The sequence below is a fragment of the Raphanus sativus genome, chromosome 6, assembly GCF_000801105.2.
Source record: "Raphanus sativus cultivar WK10039 chromosome 6, ASM80110v3, whole genome shotgun sequence".
NCBI classification, from domain to species: Eukaryota; Viridiplantae; Streptophyta; class Magnoliopsida; order Brassicales; family Brassicaceae; genus Raphanus; species Raphanus sativus.
The window spans coordinates 10,568,074-10,582,274 of record NC_079516.1 but is presented as its reverse complement, the minus strand read 5'-3'; the positions used below and the strand labels follow the sequence as shown (position 1 = coordinate 10,582,274).

Genomic DNA, 14,201 nt, shown 5'->3' with positions numbered 1-14,201 from the left:
AATATACCAAATCAGCATTTTAATTTGATATTAAAATATATCAGAAAATTATTTATCTAAAAATAAAATGAAAATCAAATAAGTTAAACAAATAATTTTTATTAAAATAATTAACTTGATATATAAAATAAATAATTGAAATTAAAACAAAAAAATTAAAAGGAACAATATTAAAAGAAATCAAGTTTTTTTCAAAAAAAAAACTTTTTAATAATCAGGTATGTAAAAATAAAATAAATCAACAGAAAACTATTAAATGATAAATTAAAATTGTAAAAATTATCTTAAAAGTTAGATTGATATTTATAGGTAATTATTTAAAACTTAACATAATAAGAGATTGACAAGAAAAAAATCTAATTATGTTCATAAGATTTTTGAAGATTGTAAAAACCAATAAAATATTAAAAATCAGCTTCATATTTTAAATTTTTTATAAATATTAAATTTTCTAAAAATAAATCTATCAAATAAACTAACAAATATCAACAAGCAAAACGAAAGTAAAGAAAAAACTTACTTGACATATATATGCCAACTCTTCAAAAATTAATGTTGATTTTTGATAAAAATTATGTCATAAAGTATGTCAAAACATAAAATAGCATATAAATCACAATAAATAAATATTTTATATTAACACTTAACCTAATCAAAAAATAAAAATGTAAACTGAAATTTAGTATTTAAATTTCTATTTATATTTGTATCGGCTATAAAATTATCTAAATTGATAATATTTTATATCAATTTCTTAAAAGTATAATGGTTGATTGTGATTCTTTTTTACGAAGCCATTCATTATTTAGTGGGGTTTACAATAAATTACAAAACTTCATAAAAATAAATGATGAAGAGAATAATTTACTTATGTAAGACATATATTGTTAAATAGGTAGTTTATTTATGTGTTTTCAAAATTTTATCTATGCGTTTTCAAACTGACTTTTGTCAATCAAATGAATTAACATAGTTATTTAATTATCAACAATTATAATTTTAATAAATTTCGACTTATACTTTAAAACAAAATCAAAATTAAAATATTCACTAGACTAATCAAATATAGTTTTTTCTCGAAATATTGTTCTATTACTCAAGCTTGAGGTGGTCTAGTGAACCAGACCGGAACAGAACAACTAATGTTGTACAGACTCCTATGAAAGGATCTTGTTATCTTAGCTAATGAATCAGACATTACATTTTCAGTGCGAGAAATAAAAGAAATCGTAAACTCCTGGAGTCTACTCTTCAACTTCATTAGTTCCTTCAGTTCCGTAGAAAAGCTCGGCAGACTAATCAAATATGGTTTATGAAACAACCCTAAATAGTTCATAATCTACAAGTTTTTCTTAATATGGTTATTAACAATTAGGCAAAGTACATAGTGACTTTTCATAAGTGTTTTGTCACCTATAGTAATTATAGGACATATGCTTATGGAACTTTATTAAAGAAATTAACATAACATATAAAATTAAAAATGATCTCACATGAGTTCTGTCAATGAAAGATATTTGAAACAAAAATGTTACTGAAATATATGAAAACGTAAAAAAAATCAAAAGTTGCTAACAAAACAAATTAGTTGAAAAGTATACTAATGTTTACAAATAATATTGAAATTATAGTATAGTCTCAGAGACGACAGAAAAAAAATATGAAAAATATTCATTATATATTCGTCAATTGGAAACTATATTATCTAAGTTTATGAAATATGATGTGAACTAATAAAAGTCAAAATACCGCCAGTAATTAATATTGTAACTAGATCAAGTAGAAGTTAAATCTATTATTTTTGATTCGTATATGGTTATTTTAATAAATATTAGTTCAAAGTTGTATATATTTATTTCCCTTTTTCTTATATCTAAAATAATATTTACAATTATTTAAACTTCATCAAAATATTTTTATGATTAAACCTAATTCTTAATATAATACTACCAGATATGCATTTACAAGAATTAAATATGAGTATTTCAAATACATATATGCACAAAATATATAATAATTATTTTTTCTTTGTAAAAATTTGGTAAATACAAAGTAAATTTAGATATTGTGCATATGGATTAATTTTTTATGTCATTCAAATAAAAAGATAGATAAAACAGTATAGTAAAATTATTTATAATAATTTAATATAAATTAATATGAATAGAACAATCAATATATTTCTTCAAAATAAGATTAATAAACAATATAAACACGTTTATAACTACACTTACACACATTTACAAACACAAAGAAGAAGATATCTACACATTAGTTTTTTAAGGAGTATAATTGTATAAAAGTCTAAATAAGAAAAAATATAAAGCATAATCTGAATAAATTTTCATATAAAATGCATATAAACAATTATATTTATTATCTTAACAGTAGTATAAAATGATTAATTATTAATATAGACGCGAGTTGTAAATCCATGAATAAAATTATAAGCGATTTCTCTAATAAATTTGAATTTATTGTAACATCTATAAGAACATCTTATAGATGTTACAATAGATATTAATATTATTAAAAATGAATATTTTTCATCCTTATAGATTAACATATTTTATTAATATAGTTATTTATCAACATAATGAATAATGCCATCTTATAAGCTATTATATCTAGATTTGCAAAATCTAGCTAATATTAACATATCTAGTTTTCATATAATGTAGACTCTTTATCTTTCATCTTAATTTGTTATATATATATATATATATTATATATATATTATAAAAAATATATTTTTCAACCATTTTTCTATGAGATCATTTAAATTTTATGTATTATATGGAACCTAGAATTTTATCGGTGATATATATATATAGCTTATAGTAACATCTATAAGATATTACTTGTTATATCAAAATAAAATATTAATATATAATAAAATATGTTAATATATGTTAACATATTATTAACACATCTAGATTTTAATAGTAACATTTTATTAAATATTTGTACTAGAAACAAAATTACTATTTTTATTCTTATAGTTCTTACTATTTCATAATTATTCTAGCTATTGATTAAATAAAATCTATATTTTATTAAATTTAGATTTTAATATCTAGATTTAATAAAATGATAAACAACCAAGTGACCATCTATTTAAACACCCTCCCCATGCACATCATTTCATATCCTCATCAACTCTCAATACTTCTCTCTTTGCTCTCTCTCTCTCTCTCTCTCTCTGCTCGACCATTACTTGCTAAAAATGTCTCCTGAAGCTTACGTTCTGTTCTTTAACTCTCTCAACCTGGTAACCTTTGAGGCCTTTGCCTGGATAACTCTTTTCATAGCCACTGTTGCTTTCTTTCTCTCACCAGGTGGCCTTGCATGGGCCTGGACCGCCTCCTCCAAGACCCGTGTTTCGATTCCTGGTCCATCTGGTTCTCTTTCCGTCTTCTCTGGTTCCAACCCTCACCGTGTTCTCGCCACGCTTGCCGAACGCTTCAAGGCCTCTCCTCTGATGGCGTTCTCTGTTGGGTTTTCGCGTTTTGTGATTTCCAGTGAACCGGAGACGGCTAAAGAGATTTTGAACAGCTCTGCTTTCGCTGACCGCCCGTTTAAGGAGTCAGCTTACGAGCTTCTCTTCCACCGTTCTATGGGGTTCGCGCCGTATGGTGAGTATTGGAGGAATCTTAGGAGGATCTCTTCAACGCATCTTTTCAGCCCGAGAAGGATAGCGAGTTTCGAAGGTGTTAGAGTTGGGATCGGTATGAAGATGGTGGAGAAGATTAAGACCGTAGCTGGCCGTGGTGAAGTTGAAGTGAAGAAAGTGATTCACTTCGGTTCGTTGAATAATGTAATGACGACTGTGTTTGGTGAAAGCTACGATTTCGATGAAGTTGATGGGGATGGATGTTTTCTGGAGAGGCTGGTGAGTGAAGGCTATGAGTTGCTTGGGATATTTAACTGGAGTGATCACTTTGGTGTTCTTCGTTGGTTTGACTTCCAAGGAGTGAGGAAGAGGTGTAGAGCTTTGGTCTCACAAGTTAACACTTTTGTCGGCGGAATCATTGAGAAGCACAAAATGAAGAGGAACAACACTCTCGATCGTGAGGAGAATGACTTCCTTGATGTCTTGCTTGGCTTGCAAAAGGATGAAAAGTTGTCTGATTCCGACATGATCGCTGTTCTTTGGGTAAGTTGTTTTTTCTTGTGGATAAAGTTTCAATTTCTCGGAAATTTTTAAAAATATTTGTTATCTACAGTTTTAAATCTTTTTATGTGGATTTTTGTAGGAGATGATATTTAGAGGAACGGACACAGTAGCGATTCTAGTGGAATGGGTACTTGCAAGAATGGTATTGCATCAAGACATACAAGCAGAACTTTACAAAGAGATAGCTTCAGTTACAAGTAACAATACTAGGCCCTTGTCTGACTCCGACATCCCAAAACTTCCGTACCTTCAAGCTGTAGTCAAAGAAACCCTGAGGCTTCACCCACCAGGTCCCCTCCTCTCTTGGGCCAGGCTCGCTATCCACGATGTCCACGTGGGTCCCAACCTTGTCCCCGCTGGAACCATAGCTATGGTCAACATGTGGTCCATCACACATGACGGCAAAATCTGGACTGACCCTGAAGAGTTTAGGCCTGAGAGGTTTATTGATGGTGAAGATGTAAGCATCATGGGTTCGGATCTTAGGTTGGCTCCATTCGGTTCGGGTCGTCGGGTTTGCCCGGGTAAAGCAATGGGTCTAGCCACTGTTCATCTCTGGGTTAGTCAAATGATTCAGAATTTCAAATGGATTAAGGGTTCTTCTGATGTTGACCTCGCCGAGGTTCTCAAGCTGTCCATGGAGATGAAGAAGCCGTTGAAGTGCAAGGCTGTTCCAAGAAATGTTTGTTTTGGTTAATGGATATGGTTATCTGGTGTATCGGGTCGGGTACTCGTTTAATTAACTACTATGGGTAGTCTCTTTTAATAATTAATAATAATTATGGTTGGGAAACAAATTTAGGGTTTTGGCACGTTTGTCAAACTTCTTTAAGGAAGTTAGGGTTTTGGTGTCATGGTCTAACTTCTTTACAAAATATATAATATATATATAATTTGATGCAATAAATCATTGTGAATATCACATATTATTTTAAAGCACCTAAATATGCCAAATTACCATTTTAATTATTATTATTTTTTAAAAAGTTAAGATTTTCAAAAAAAATTCTTTCAAAATAAATTGAAAATCAATATTAAATTTAGTAAAAGAAAGGAAAATAATTAAAGCAATCATTTTGATATAAAATCTATGAAAGGTTACTTAAAATTGACTAACAAAAAAATCTTAAGGAAAACAAGAATTTCAAATAATAAAACAATATAAATCTAACGAACATATGATTTCAAAATTGAGCTATTTCTTTAAAGAAATCAATATTAACTTTAGTAAACAAAAAATGCAAAATAGTAAAAGGAATCAGTTTATTACATAAATTAAATCTTTAAAGAACATATGATTTCAAATTTAAGGATATATATTATTTAGAGTGTTCACATAGAATTTTAAACTATCATTGTAATAATATACCAAATCAGCATTTTAATTTGATATTAAAATATATCAGAAAATTATTTATCTAAAAATAAAATGAAAATCAAATAAGTTAAACAAATAATTTTTATTAAAATAATTAACTTGATATATAAAATAAATAATTGAAACTAAAACAAAAAATATTAAAAGGAACAATATTAAAAGAAATCAAGTTTTTTTTCAAAAAAAAAACTTTTAAATAATCAGGTATGTAAAAATAAAATAAAATCAACAGAAAACTATTAAATGATAAATTAAAAATTGTAAAAAAAATCTTAAAAGTTAGATTGATATTTATAGGTAATTATTTAAAACTTAACATAATAAGAGATTGACAAGAAAAAAATCTAATTATGTTCATAAGATTTTTGAAGATTGTAAAAACCAATAAAATATTAAAATCAGCTTCATATTTTAAATTTTTTTATAAATATTAAATTTTCTAAATATAAATCTATCAAATAAACTAACAAATATCAACAAGCAAAACGAAAGTAAAGAAAAAACTTACTTGACACATATATGCCAACTCTTCAAAAATTAATGTCGATTTTTGATAAAAAATTATGTCATAAAGTATGTCAAAACATAAAAATAGCATTAAATCACAATAAATAAATATTTTATATTAACACTTAACCTAATCAAAAAAATAAAAAGGTAAACTGAAATTTAGTATTTAAATTTCTATTTATATTTGTATCGGCTATAAAATTATCTAAATTGATAATATTTTATATAAATTTCTTAAAAATATAATAGTTGATTGTGATTCTTTTTTACCAAGCCATTCATTATTTAGTGGGGTTTACAATAAATTACAAAACTCCATAAAAATAAATGATGAAGAGAATAATTTACTTATGTAAGACATATATTGTTAAATAGGTAGTTTATTTATGTGTTTTGAAAAATTTTATCTATGCGTTTTCAAACTGAATTTTGTCAATCAAATGAATTAACATAGTTATTTAATTATCAACAATTAAAATTTTAATAAATTTCGACTTATATTTTAAAACAAAATCAAAATTAAAATATTCACTAGACTAATCAAATATGGTTTTCTTTTATCGAAATGTTGTTCTATTACTCAAGCTTGAAGTGGTCTGGAGAACCATACCGGAACAGAACAACCAATGTAGTACAGACTCCTATGAAAGGATCTTGCTATCTTAGCTAATGAATCAGACATTACATTTTCAGTGCGAGAAAATAAAAGAAATCGTAAACTCCTGGAATCTACTCTTCAACTTCATTGGTTCCTTCAGTTCCGTAGAAAAGCTCGGCAGACTAATCAAATATGGTTTTATGAAACAACCCTAAATAGTTCATAATCTACAAGTTTTTCTTAATATGGTTATTAACAATTAGGCAAAGTACATAGTGACTTTTCATAAGTGTTTTGTCACCTATAGTAATTATAGGACATATGCTTATGGAACTTTATTAAAGAAATTAACATAACATATAAAATTAGAAATGATCTCACATGAGTTCTGTCAATGAAAGATATTTGAAACAAAAATGTTACTGAAATATATGAAAACGTAAAAAAGAATCAAAAGTTGGTAACAAAACAAATTAGTTGAAAAGTATACTAATGTTTACAAATAATATTGAAATTATAGTATAGTCTCAGAGACAACAGAAAAAAAATATGAAAAATATTCATTATATATTCGTCAATTGGAAACTATATTATCTAAGTTTATGAAATATGATGTGAACTAATAAAACATCAAAATACCGCCAGTAATTAATATTGTAACTAGATCAAGTAGAAGTTAAATCTATTATTTTTGATTCGTATATGGTTATTTTAATAAATATTAGTTCAAAGTTGTATATATTTATTTCCCTTTTTCTTATATCTAAAATATATTTACAATTATTTAAACTTCATCAACATATTTTTATGATTAAACCTAATTCTTAATATAATACTACCAGATATGCATTTACAAGAATTAAATATGAGTATTTCAAATACATATATGCACAAAATATATAATACTTATTTTTTCTTTGTAAAAATTTGGTAAATACAAAGTAAATTTAGATATTGTGCATATGGATTAATTTTTTTATGTCATTCAAATAAAAAGATAGATAAAACAGTATAGTAAAAATATTTATAATAATTTAATATAAATTAATATGAATAGAACAATCAATATATTTCTTCAAAATATAAGATTAATAAACAATAAACACGTTTATAACTACACTTACACACATTTACAAACACAAAGAAGAAGATATCTACACATTAGTTTTTTGAGGAGTATAATTGTATAAAAGTCTAAATAAGAAAAATATAAAGCATAATCTGAATAAATTTCATATAAATGCATATAAACCAATTATATTTATTATCTTAACATTAGTATAAAATGATATTAATTATTAATATAGGCGCGAGTTGTAAATCTATGAATAAAATTATAAGCGATTTCTCTAATAAATTTGATTTATTGTAACATCTATAAGAGCATCTTATAAATGTTACAATAGATATTAATATTATTAAAATGAATATTTTTCATCCTTATAGATTAACATATTTTATTAATATAGTTATTTATCAACATAATGAATAATGCCATCTTATAAGCTATTATATCTAGATTTGCAAAATCTAGCTAATATTAACATATCTAGTTTTCATATAATTTAGACTCTTTATCTTTCATCTTAATTTGTTATATATATATTAATTATAAAATATATTTTTCAACCATTTTTCTATGAGACCATTTAAATTTTATGTATTATATGGAACCTAGAATTTTATTGGTGATATATATATATAGCTTATAGTAACATCTATAAGATATTATTTTTATATTAAAATAAAATATTAACATATAATAAAATATGTTAATATATGTTAACATATTATTAACACATCTAGATTTTAATATTAACATTTTATTAAATATTTATACTAGTAACAAAATTACTATATTAATTCTTATAGTTCTTACTATTTCATAATTATTCTATCTATTGATTAAATAAAATCTATATTTTATTAAATTTAGATTTTAATATCTAGATTTAATAAAATGATAAACAATTAAGTGACCATCTATTTAAACACCCTCCCCATGCACATCATTTCATATCCTCATCAACTCTCAATACTTCTCTCTTTGCTCTCTCTCTCTCTCTCTCTCTCTCTGCTCTACCATTACTTGCTAAAAATGTCTCCTGAAGCTTACGTTCTGTTCTTTAACTCTCTCAACCTGGTAACCTTCGAGGCCTTTGCCTGGATAACTCTTTTCATAGCCACTGTTGCTTTCTTTCTCTCACCAGGTGGCCTTGCATGGGCCTGGACCGCCTCCTCCAAGACCCGTGTTTCGATTCCTGGTCCATCTGGTTCTCTTTCCGTCTTCTCTGGTTCCAACCCTCACCGTGTTCTCGCCGCGCTTGCCGAACGCTTCAAGGCCTCTCCTCTGATGGCGTTCTCTGTTGGGTTTTCGCGTTTTGTGATTTCCAGTGAACCGGAGACGGCTAAAGAGATTTTGAACAGCTCTGCTTTTGCTGACCGCCCGTTTAAGGAGTCAGCTTACGAGCTTCTCTTCCACCGTTCTATGGGGTTCGCGCCGTATGGTGAGTATTGGAGGAATCTTAGGAGGATCTCTTCAACGCATCTTTTCAGCCCGAGAAGGATAGCGAGTTTCGAAGGTGTTAGAGTTGGGATCGGTATGAAGATGGTGGAGAAGATTAAGACCGTAGCTGGCCGTGGTGAAGTTGAAGTGAAGAAAGTGATTCACTTCGGTTCGTTGAATAATGTAATGACGACTGTGTTTGGTGAAAGCTACGATTTCGATGAAGTTGATGGGGATGGATGTTTTCTGGAGAGGCTGGTGAGTGAAGGCTATGAGTTGCTTGGGATATTTAACTGGAGTGATCACTTTGGTGTTCTTCGTTGGTTTGACTTCCAAGGAGTGAGGAAGAGGTGTAGAGCTTTGGTCTCACAAGTTAACACTTTTGTCGGCGGAATCATTGAGAAGCACAAAATGAAGAGGAACAACACTCTCGATCGTGAGGAGAATGACTTCCTTGATGTCTTGCTTGGCTTGCAAAAGGATGAAAAGTTGTCTGATTCCGACATGATCGCTGTTCTTTGGGTAAGTTGTTTTTTCTTGTGGATAAAGTTTCAATTTCTCGGAAATTTTTAAAAATATTTGTTATCTACAGTTTTAAATCTTTTTATGTGGATTTTTGTAGGAGATGATATTTAGAGGAACGGACACAGTAGCGATTCTAGTGGAATGGGTACTTGCAAGAATGGTATTGCATCAAGACATACAAGCAGAACTTTACAATGAGATAGCTTCAGTTACAAGTAACAATACTAGGCCCTTGTCTGACTCCGACATCCCAAAACTTCCGTACCTTCAAGCTGTAGTCAAAGAAACCCTGAGGCTTCACCCACCAGGTCCCCTCCTCTCTTGGGCCAGGCTCGCTATCCACGATGTCCACGTGGGTCCCAACCTTGTCCCCGCTGGAACCATAGCTATGGTCAACATGTGGTCCATCACACATGACGGCGAAATCTGGACCGACCCTGAAGAGTTTAGGCCTGAGAGGTTTATTCATGGTGAAGATGTAAGCATCATGGGTTCGGATCTTAGGTTGGCTCCATTCGGTTCGGGTCGTCGGGTTTGCCCGGGTAAAGCAATGGGTCTAGCCACTGTTCATCTCTGGGTTGGTCAAATGATTCAGAATTTCAAATGGGTCAAGGGTTCTTCTGATGTTGACCTCGCCGAGGTTCTCAAGCTGTCCATGGAGATGAAGAAGCCGTTGAAGTGCAAAGCTGTTCCAAGAAATGTTTGTTTTGGTTAATGGATATGGTTATCTGGTGTATCGGGTCGGATACTCGTTTAACTACTATGGATAGTCTCTTTTAATAATTAATAATAATTATGGTTGAGAAATAAATTTAGAGTTTTGGCACGTTTGTCGAACTTCTTTAAGGAAGTTAGGGTTTTGGTGTCATGGTCTAACTTCTTTACAAAATAAATAATATATATATATATATAATTTGATGCAATAAATCATTGTGAATATCACATATTATTTTAAAGTATCTAAATATGCCAAATTACCATTTTAATTTTTTTTTTTTTAAAAGTTAAGATTTTCAAAAAAATTTCTTTCAAAATAAACTGAAAATCAATATTAAATTTAGTAAAAGAAAGGAAAATAATTAAAGCAATCATTTTGATATAAAATCTATTGAACAAACGGCTATCGTTTTTTGAATGATGAGCAGATGTGTCGTTGTTGTCTGAGACTACTCCTGAATCAGTTTCCATTGACATTGTTGACAACATCTTAGCACCTTGTGCTTCCTCCTCCACTTTTCTCCATCCCATTTTACCCAAGCTTTTTCCTTGTCTAGTTAGCTTGTATCCCTTCATTTAGAGAGAAGAACAAGGACATATGAAACTAAGGAACAGTTACTAAAAGAATGTCTGTCAAAATCTGCCGTGAGACTTTACCTTATGGTTAGCAATATCAGTAGGCAAATCGATATTCAGAAAGCAGTTTGTTGGGTGAGTTTTGTTCTTGATGGCAGTGAGCATGCCGCTGATAATAGGCAAACAAGCTTGGGCAGCGAGGACAAAATCATTAACATTGATTTCCCCACGTTTCCTAGAGAGGGCATTAAGGATGAATGAATTAAAAAGTTGAAGGCTAAAGAAAAAATATTGGCTTCTCGAGGCTACTATACACATACCAATCATAAGATATGGAGGCAGAAGGGACATCATAAATGAAGGCTTCACGAGCACGCTGCCATGGAATCAACATGTCAGGTAAGTGCTATATTTGATAAAAACGCAGGCAGAGATCATAGAAGCATAACATGCAGTCATTTTCCATTATATTGTTCTTATCTTGAACAAAAAAAGTTTCAAACTTCTTGCTAGCTATATGGAGCTTGCAAGCAATTTTCAAACAGAAAAAAAAAGACTGCGGGGGGAAGAAATGTTGACATACATGTTATAACCGCAGTTTCTACCCACGTTTATACCACTAAGAACCTGCATGAAGACAAACAAACAGAGACAATGAAAGAAAACATAATTTAAGCAGAGTAGCTGTTGTCAAAACATAAACCAAAGGCTCTAATGAAGTCACGTACCATTGTATACTAACATTCCACTAACAACATGCAGCACAAATACATGATTGGTTATTACCAAGTCTAAATCGCGAAATCTAAATCAGACGGAATACTTCGTGGTGTTTGCTTCTCGCAGCCGGGTAGAGTATGTCAGTAACGCCGTACTCTCCTTCGCCAAACACAAACAGAGGATTCGTCTAAAGATAATAATATTTTTACTTTGGATATAATAAATTTAATATATTTTATTATTATTTATTTTTAATAAAACTTTAATAAGCTTTTTAACTTCAATTTATTCTTTAACAAAAATACATAAATAATAAAAGGCTAATTACAGTATATGTAATATGAATTATATAGATTCCATATATAAATGAATGTTTATTCTTTGTATTTGTTAAAACAGAAACATCAAAGAAATGTATATATTTTTTTAAGATATACTATACAAAATAAATTGAAAGAATAAAATAATATAGATATGCTTATTCAAAAATAATAATTTTATTATAAATTTAGTTTTTATCAGATGATTAAAAATAATTTAAAACAACATAAACTGATTATTTTGTAACTATTTTAAAACCAAATGCTTATTTGAAAATGTGAAGCTGTTATATAAGATAAGATAAGATTTTTTATATTAGTTTTCTAAATGACTATAATTTTTAATAACAAAATTGATCATATACTATTATATTTATTTTAATGTTTTTTACAATCTAATATATTAAAACAGAAGTCAGAACCTTGATTTATGTGTGATATTTTAAAAAATGACCTCTCACTAGAAGTCATTAATTAAAAAAACGTATCATTCAATTCTCATCATTATCATTTTCCGAGAAACAACCTATCTATTATACCACATATTATTTATTTCCCCTTAACCACCGAACTATATTTAAATGTCATTAACTATTTAGTAAAATCTGACCAAATCGGTTAGTGGGAACGATTTGTCATATTCTTAAATAACTAAACAATTATAAACATATAAACCAAGTATAAACAATTATATATGTTTATTAACAAGTACAAACATGTAGGTGATTAACTCTTTGTTCATCGTCTGAACAAACCGGTTCAAGGTAATTCTCGGAACGGTTTAAGTAGCCTTGAGCTTTCGGTTTTAGGTTCTGTTTTGATTTTTTGTTATTTATTTTCGGTTCTAGAGATTTATGATCTGTTCAGGTATTTAGAAAATTTGGTTTGTTTGTTCGGTTCGGTTTGGGTATTAAATTAGGAACATGCTCATATATGAGATCATTTCAGATCCCATTTAATTCCGGTTTTGGTTCTGTTTTTCAGTTAATTAAATTAAAAAGTCACAAAATTTGGGGTATTCATATTAAATATCAGATTTTTTTTCGTTTTTCCGAAAACATTTTGGATAATTCAGAAAGTTTTAAAATTTTCAGATAAAAATTCCTGGTATTTTTTTGGGCATTTTGGTTTATAAATAGTTATAAACTTACCTACTCTATATAGATATACCATATTGCATACATATTATGTCCAAAATGAGAAACTAATATAAAATCAAACCAAACAGTTTAGATGAATACAAAAAAATTAAAGATTATATAAATTAATTTCCTTTAGTATATTAAAATATCAAAACCCAAATTTGGTTAACAAGTCAAGCAATATCTGGTTTCATTGAGCTTCCAAAATCGTCATCTCTCATTTAAAACGTATCCAACCAAAACTTACCAAGGTAAAAAGATATTAAGAATATTGATTAATAATAACTAGAGATCACTATTTTAATTTCTTAACATGACATAAAATTCTCATTTTGTGGTCATATTTTAAATTTGAAAAATTTGAGATACACAAAATCAATTTAGATATTCCATAACAACTTCAAACTGTTTATCCCTTTACATAAAAATGCAAGTGAAACAATAGGAGATTCCATAAACAATATTGGTTAACCAATAAAATATCACTATTTTAAAATACCATTAAATCCTCATTTTCTATATTTTTAATAAAAAAACTCCTAATACACGAAATAAAGTTAGACTTTGCATACCATAAAAACTTCAAATTTTAATTATCTATATGATTTGAATATAGATTTACCTGAAAAACTTCCAAAATATATAAAATAGTACAGAATTTATTCATAAAACGATATATTTTAATATTGTATTATCACAAAATGCAAATAATTACTAAATTCATAATTATTATTTAATTACTTATACATTTAGATATGATATCTAAACAATATATGAGTTAAATACAAATTATATACCAAATCAGTTAAATTTTCATATCTATTAATTGTCTAATAATTAAACACAAATATAATAAAATAAATATATAATAAGAATCTACAAATATACATAATGGTTTAAGACAACTAATAAGATGACAAAGATGAAAACTATAACATTTTTGGTCTAGAAAAATCATATTAACATTTTTAAATATGGTTAATGTTAAAAATATTTGTTACCAGTGATATAAAAAGAAGATTTCTACATTTA

The 14,201-nt window shown here is 28.2% G+C and overlaps 3 protein-coding genes across 3 annotated transcripts; 2 read left to right on the top strand and 1 right to left on the bottom strand.

The window, feature by feature from the left end:
* The first annotated feature begins 3,217 nt into the window (after nucleotides 1-3,217).
* LOC108810344 (cytochrome P450 78A5-like) lies at nucleotides 3,218-4,888 on the top strand. The gene is made up of 2 exons (XM_056987748.1): nucleotides 3,218-4,156; nucleotides 4,257-4,888. The coding sequence occupies exons 1-2, from the start codon at nucleotides 3,227-3,229 to the stop codon at nucleotides 4,872-4,874; spliced, it is 1,548 nt and encodes a 515-aa protein (XP_056843728.1). The 5' UTR covers nucleotides 3,218-3,226; the 3' UTR covers nucleotides 4,875-4,888.
* A 3,861-nt stretch (nucleotides 4,889-8,749) lies between these two features.
* Nucleotides 8,750-10,423, top strand: LOC130496161 (cytochrome P450 78A5-like). Its single transcript, XM_056988004.1, has 2 exons — nucleotides 8,750-9,691; nucleotides 9,792-10,423. The coding sequence occupies exons 1-2, from the start codon at nucleotides 8,762-8,764 to the stop codon at nucleotides 10,407-10,409; spliced, it is 1,548 nt and encodes a 515-aa protein (XP_056843984.1). The 5' UTR covers nucleotides 8,750-8,761; the 3' UTR covers nucleotides 10,410-10,423.
* A 24-nt stretch (nucleotides 10,424-10,447) lies between these two features.
* On the bottom strand, nucleotides 10,448-11,203 carry LOC108807795 (uncharacterized). The gene is made up of 3 exons (XM_018580039.1): nucleotides 11,069-11,203; nucleotides 10,813-10,981; nucleotides 10,448-10,467 (listed from the first exon to the last, which is right to left on the bottom strand). The coding sequence occupies exons 1-3, from the start codon at nucleotides 11,150-11,152 to the stop codon at nucleotides 10,448-10,450; spliced, it is 273 nt and encodes a 90-aa protein (XP_018435541.1). The 5' UTR covers nucleotides 11,153-11,203.
* Between the last annotated feature and the right edge of the window lie 2,998 nt (nucleotides 11,204-14,201).

Coding starts and splice junctions, on each gene's coding strand:
- LOC108810344 (XM_056987748.1), top strand. CDS start 3,227: ATGTCTCCTGAAGCTTACGTTCTGTTCTTTAACTCTCTCAACCTGGTA. Junction 4,157..4,256: donor ACATGATCGCTGTTCTTTGG/GTAAGTTGTTTT, acceptor GGATTTTTGTAG/GAGATGATATTTAGAGGAAC.
- LOC130496161 (XM_056988004.1), top strand. CDS start 8,762: ATGTCTCCTGAAGCTTACGTTCTGTTCTTTAACTCTCTCAACCTGGTA. Junction 9,692..9,791: donor ACATGATCGCTGTTCTTTGG/GTAAGTTGTTTT, acceptor GGATTTTTGTAG/GAGATGATATTTAGAGGAAC.
- LOC108807795 (XM_018580039.1), bottom strand. CDS start 11,152: ATGCTCACTGCCATCAAGAACAAAACTCACCCAACAAACTGCTTTCTG. Junction 10,982..11,068: donor CTGATATTGCTAACCATAAG/GTAAAGTCTCAC, acceptor CTCTAAATGAAG/GGATACAAGCTAACTAGACA. Junction 10,468..10,812: donor TCATTCAAAAAACGATAGCC/GTTTGTTCAATA, acceptor AATTATTAAAAG/AGACTATCCATAGTAGTTAA.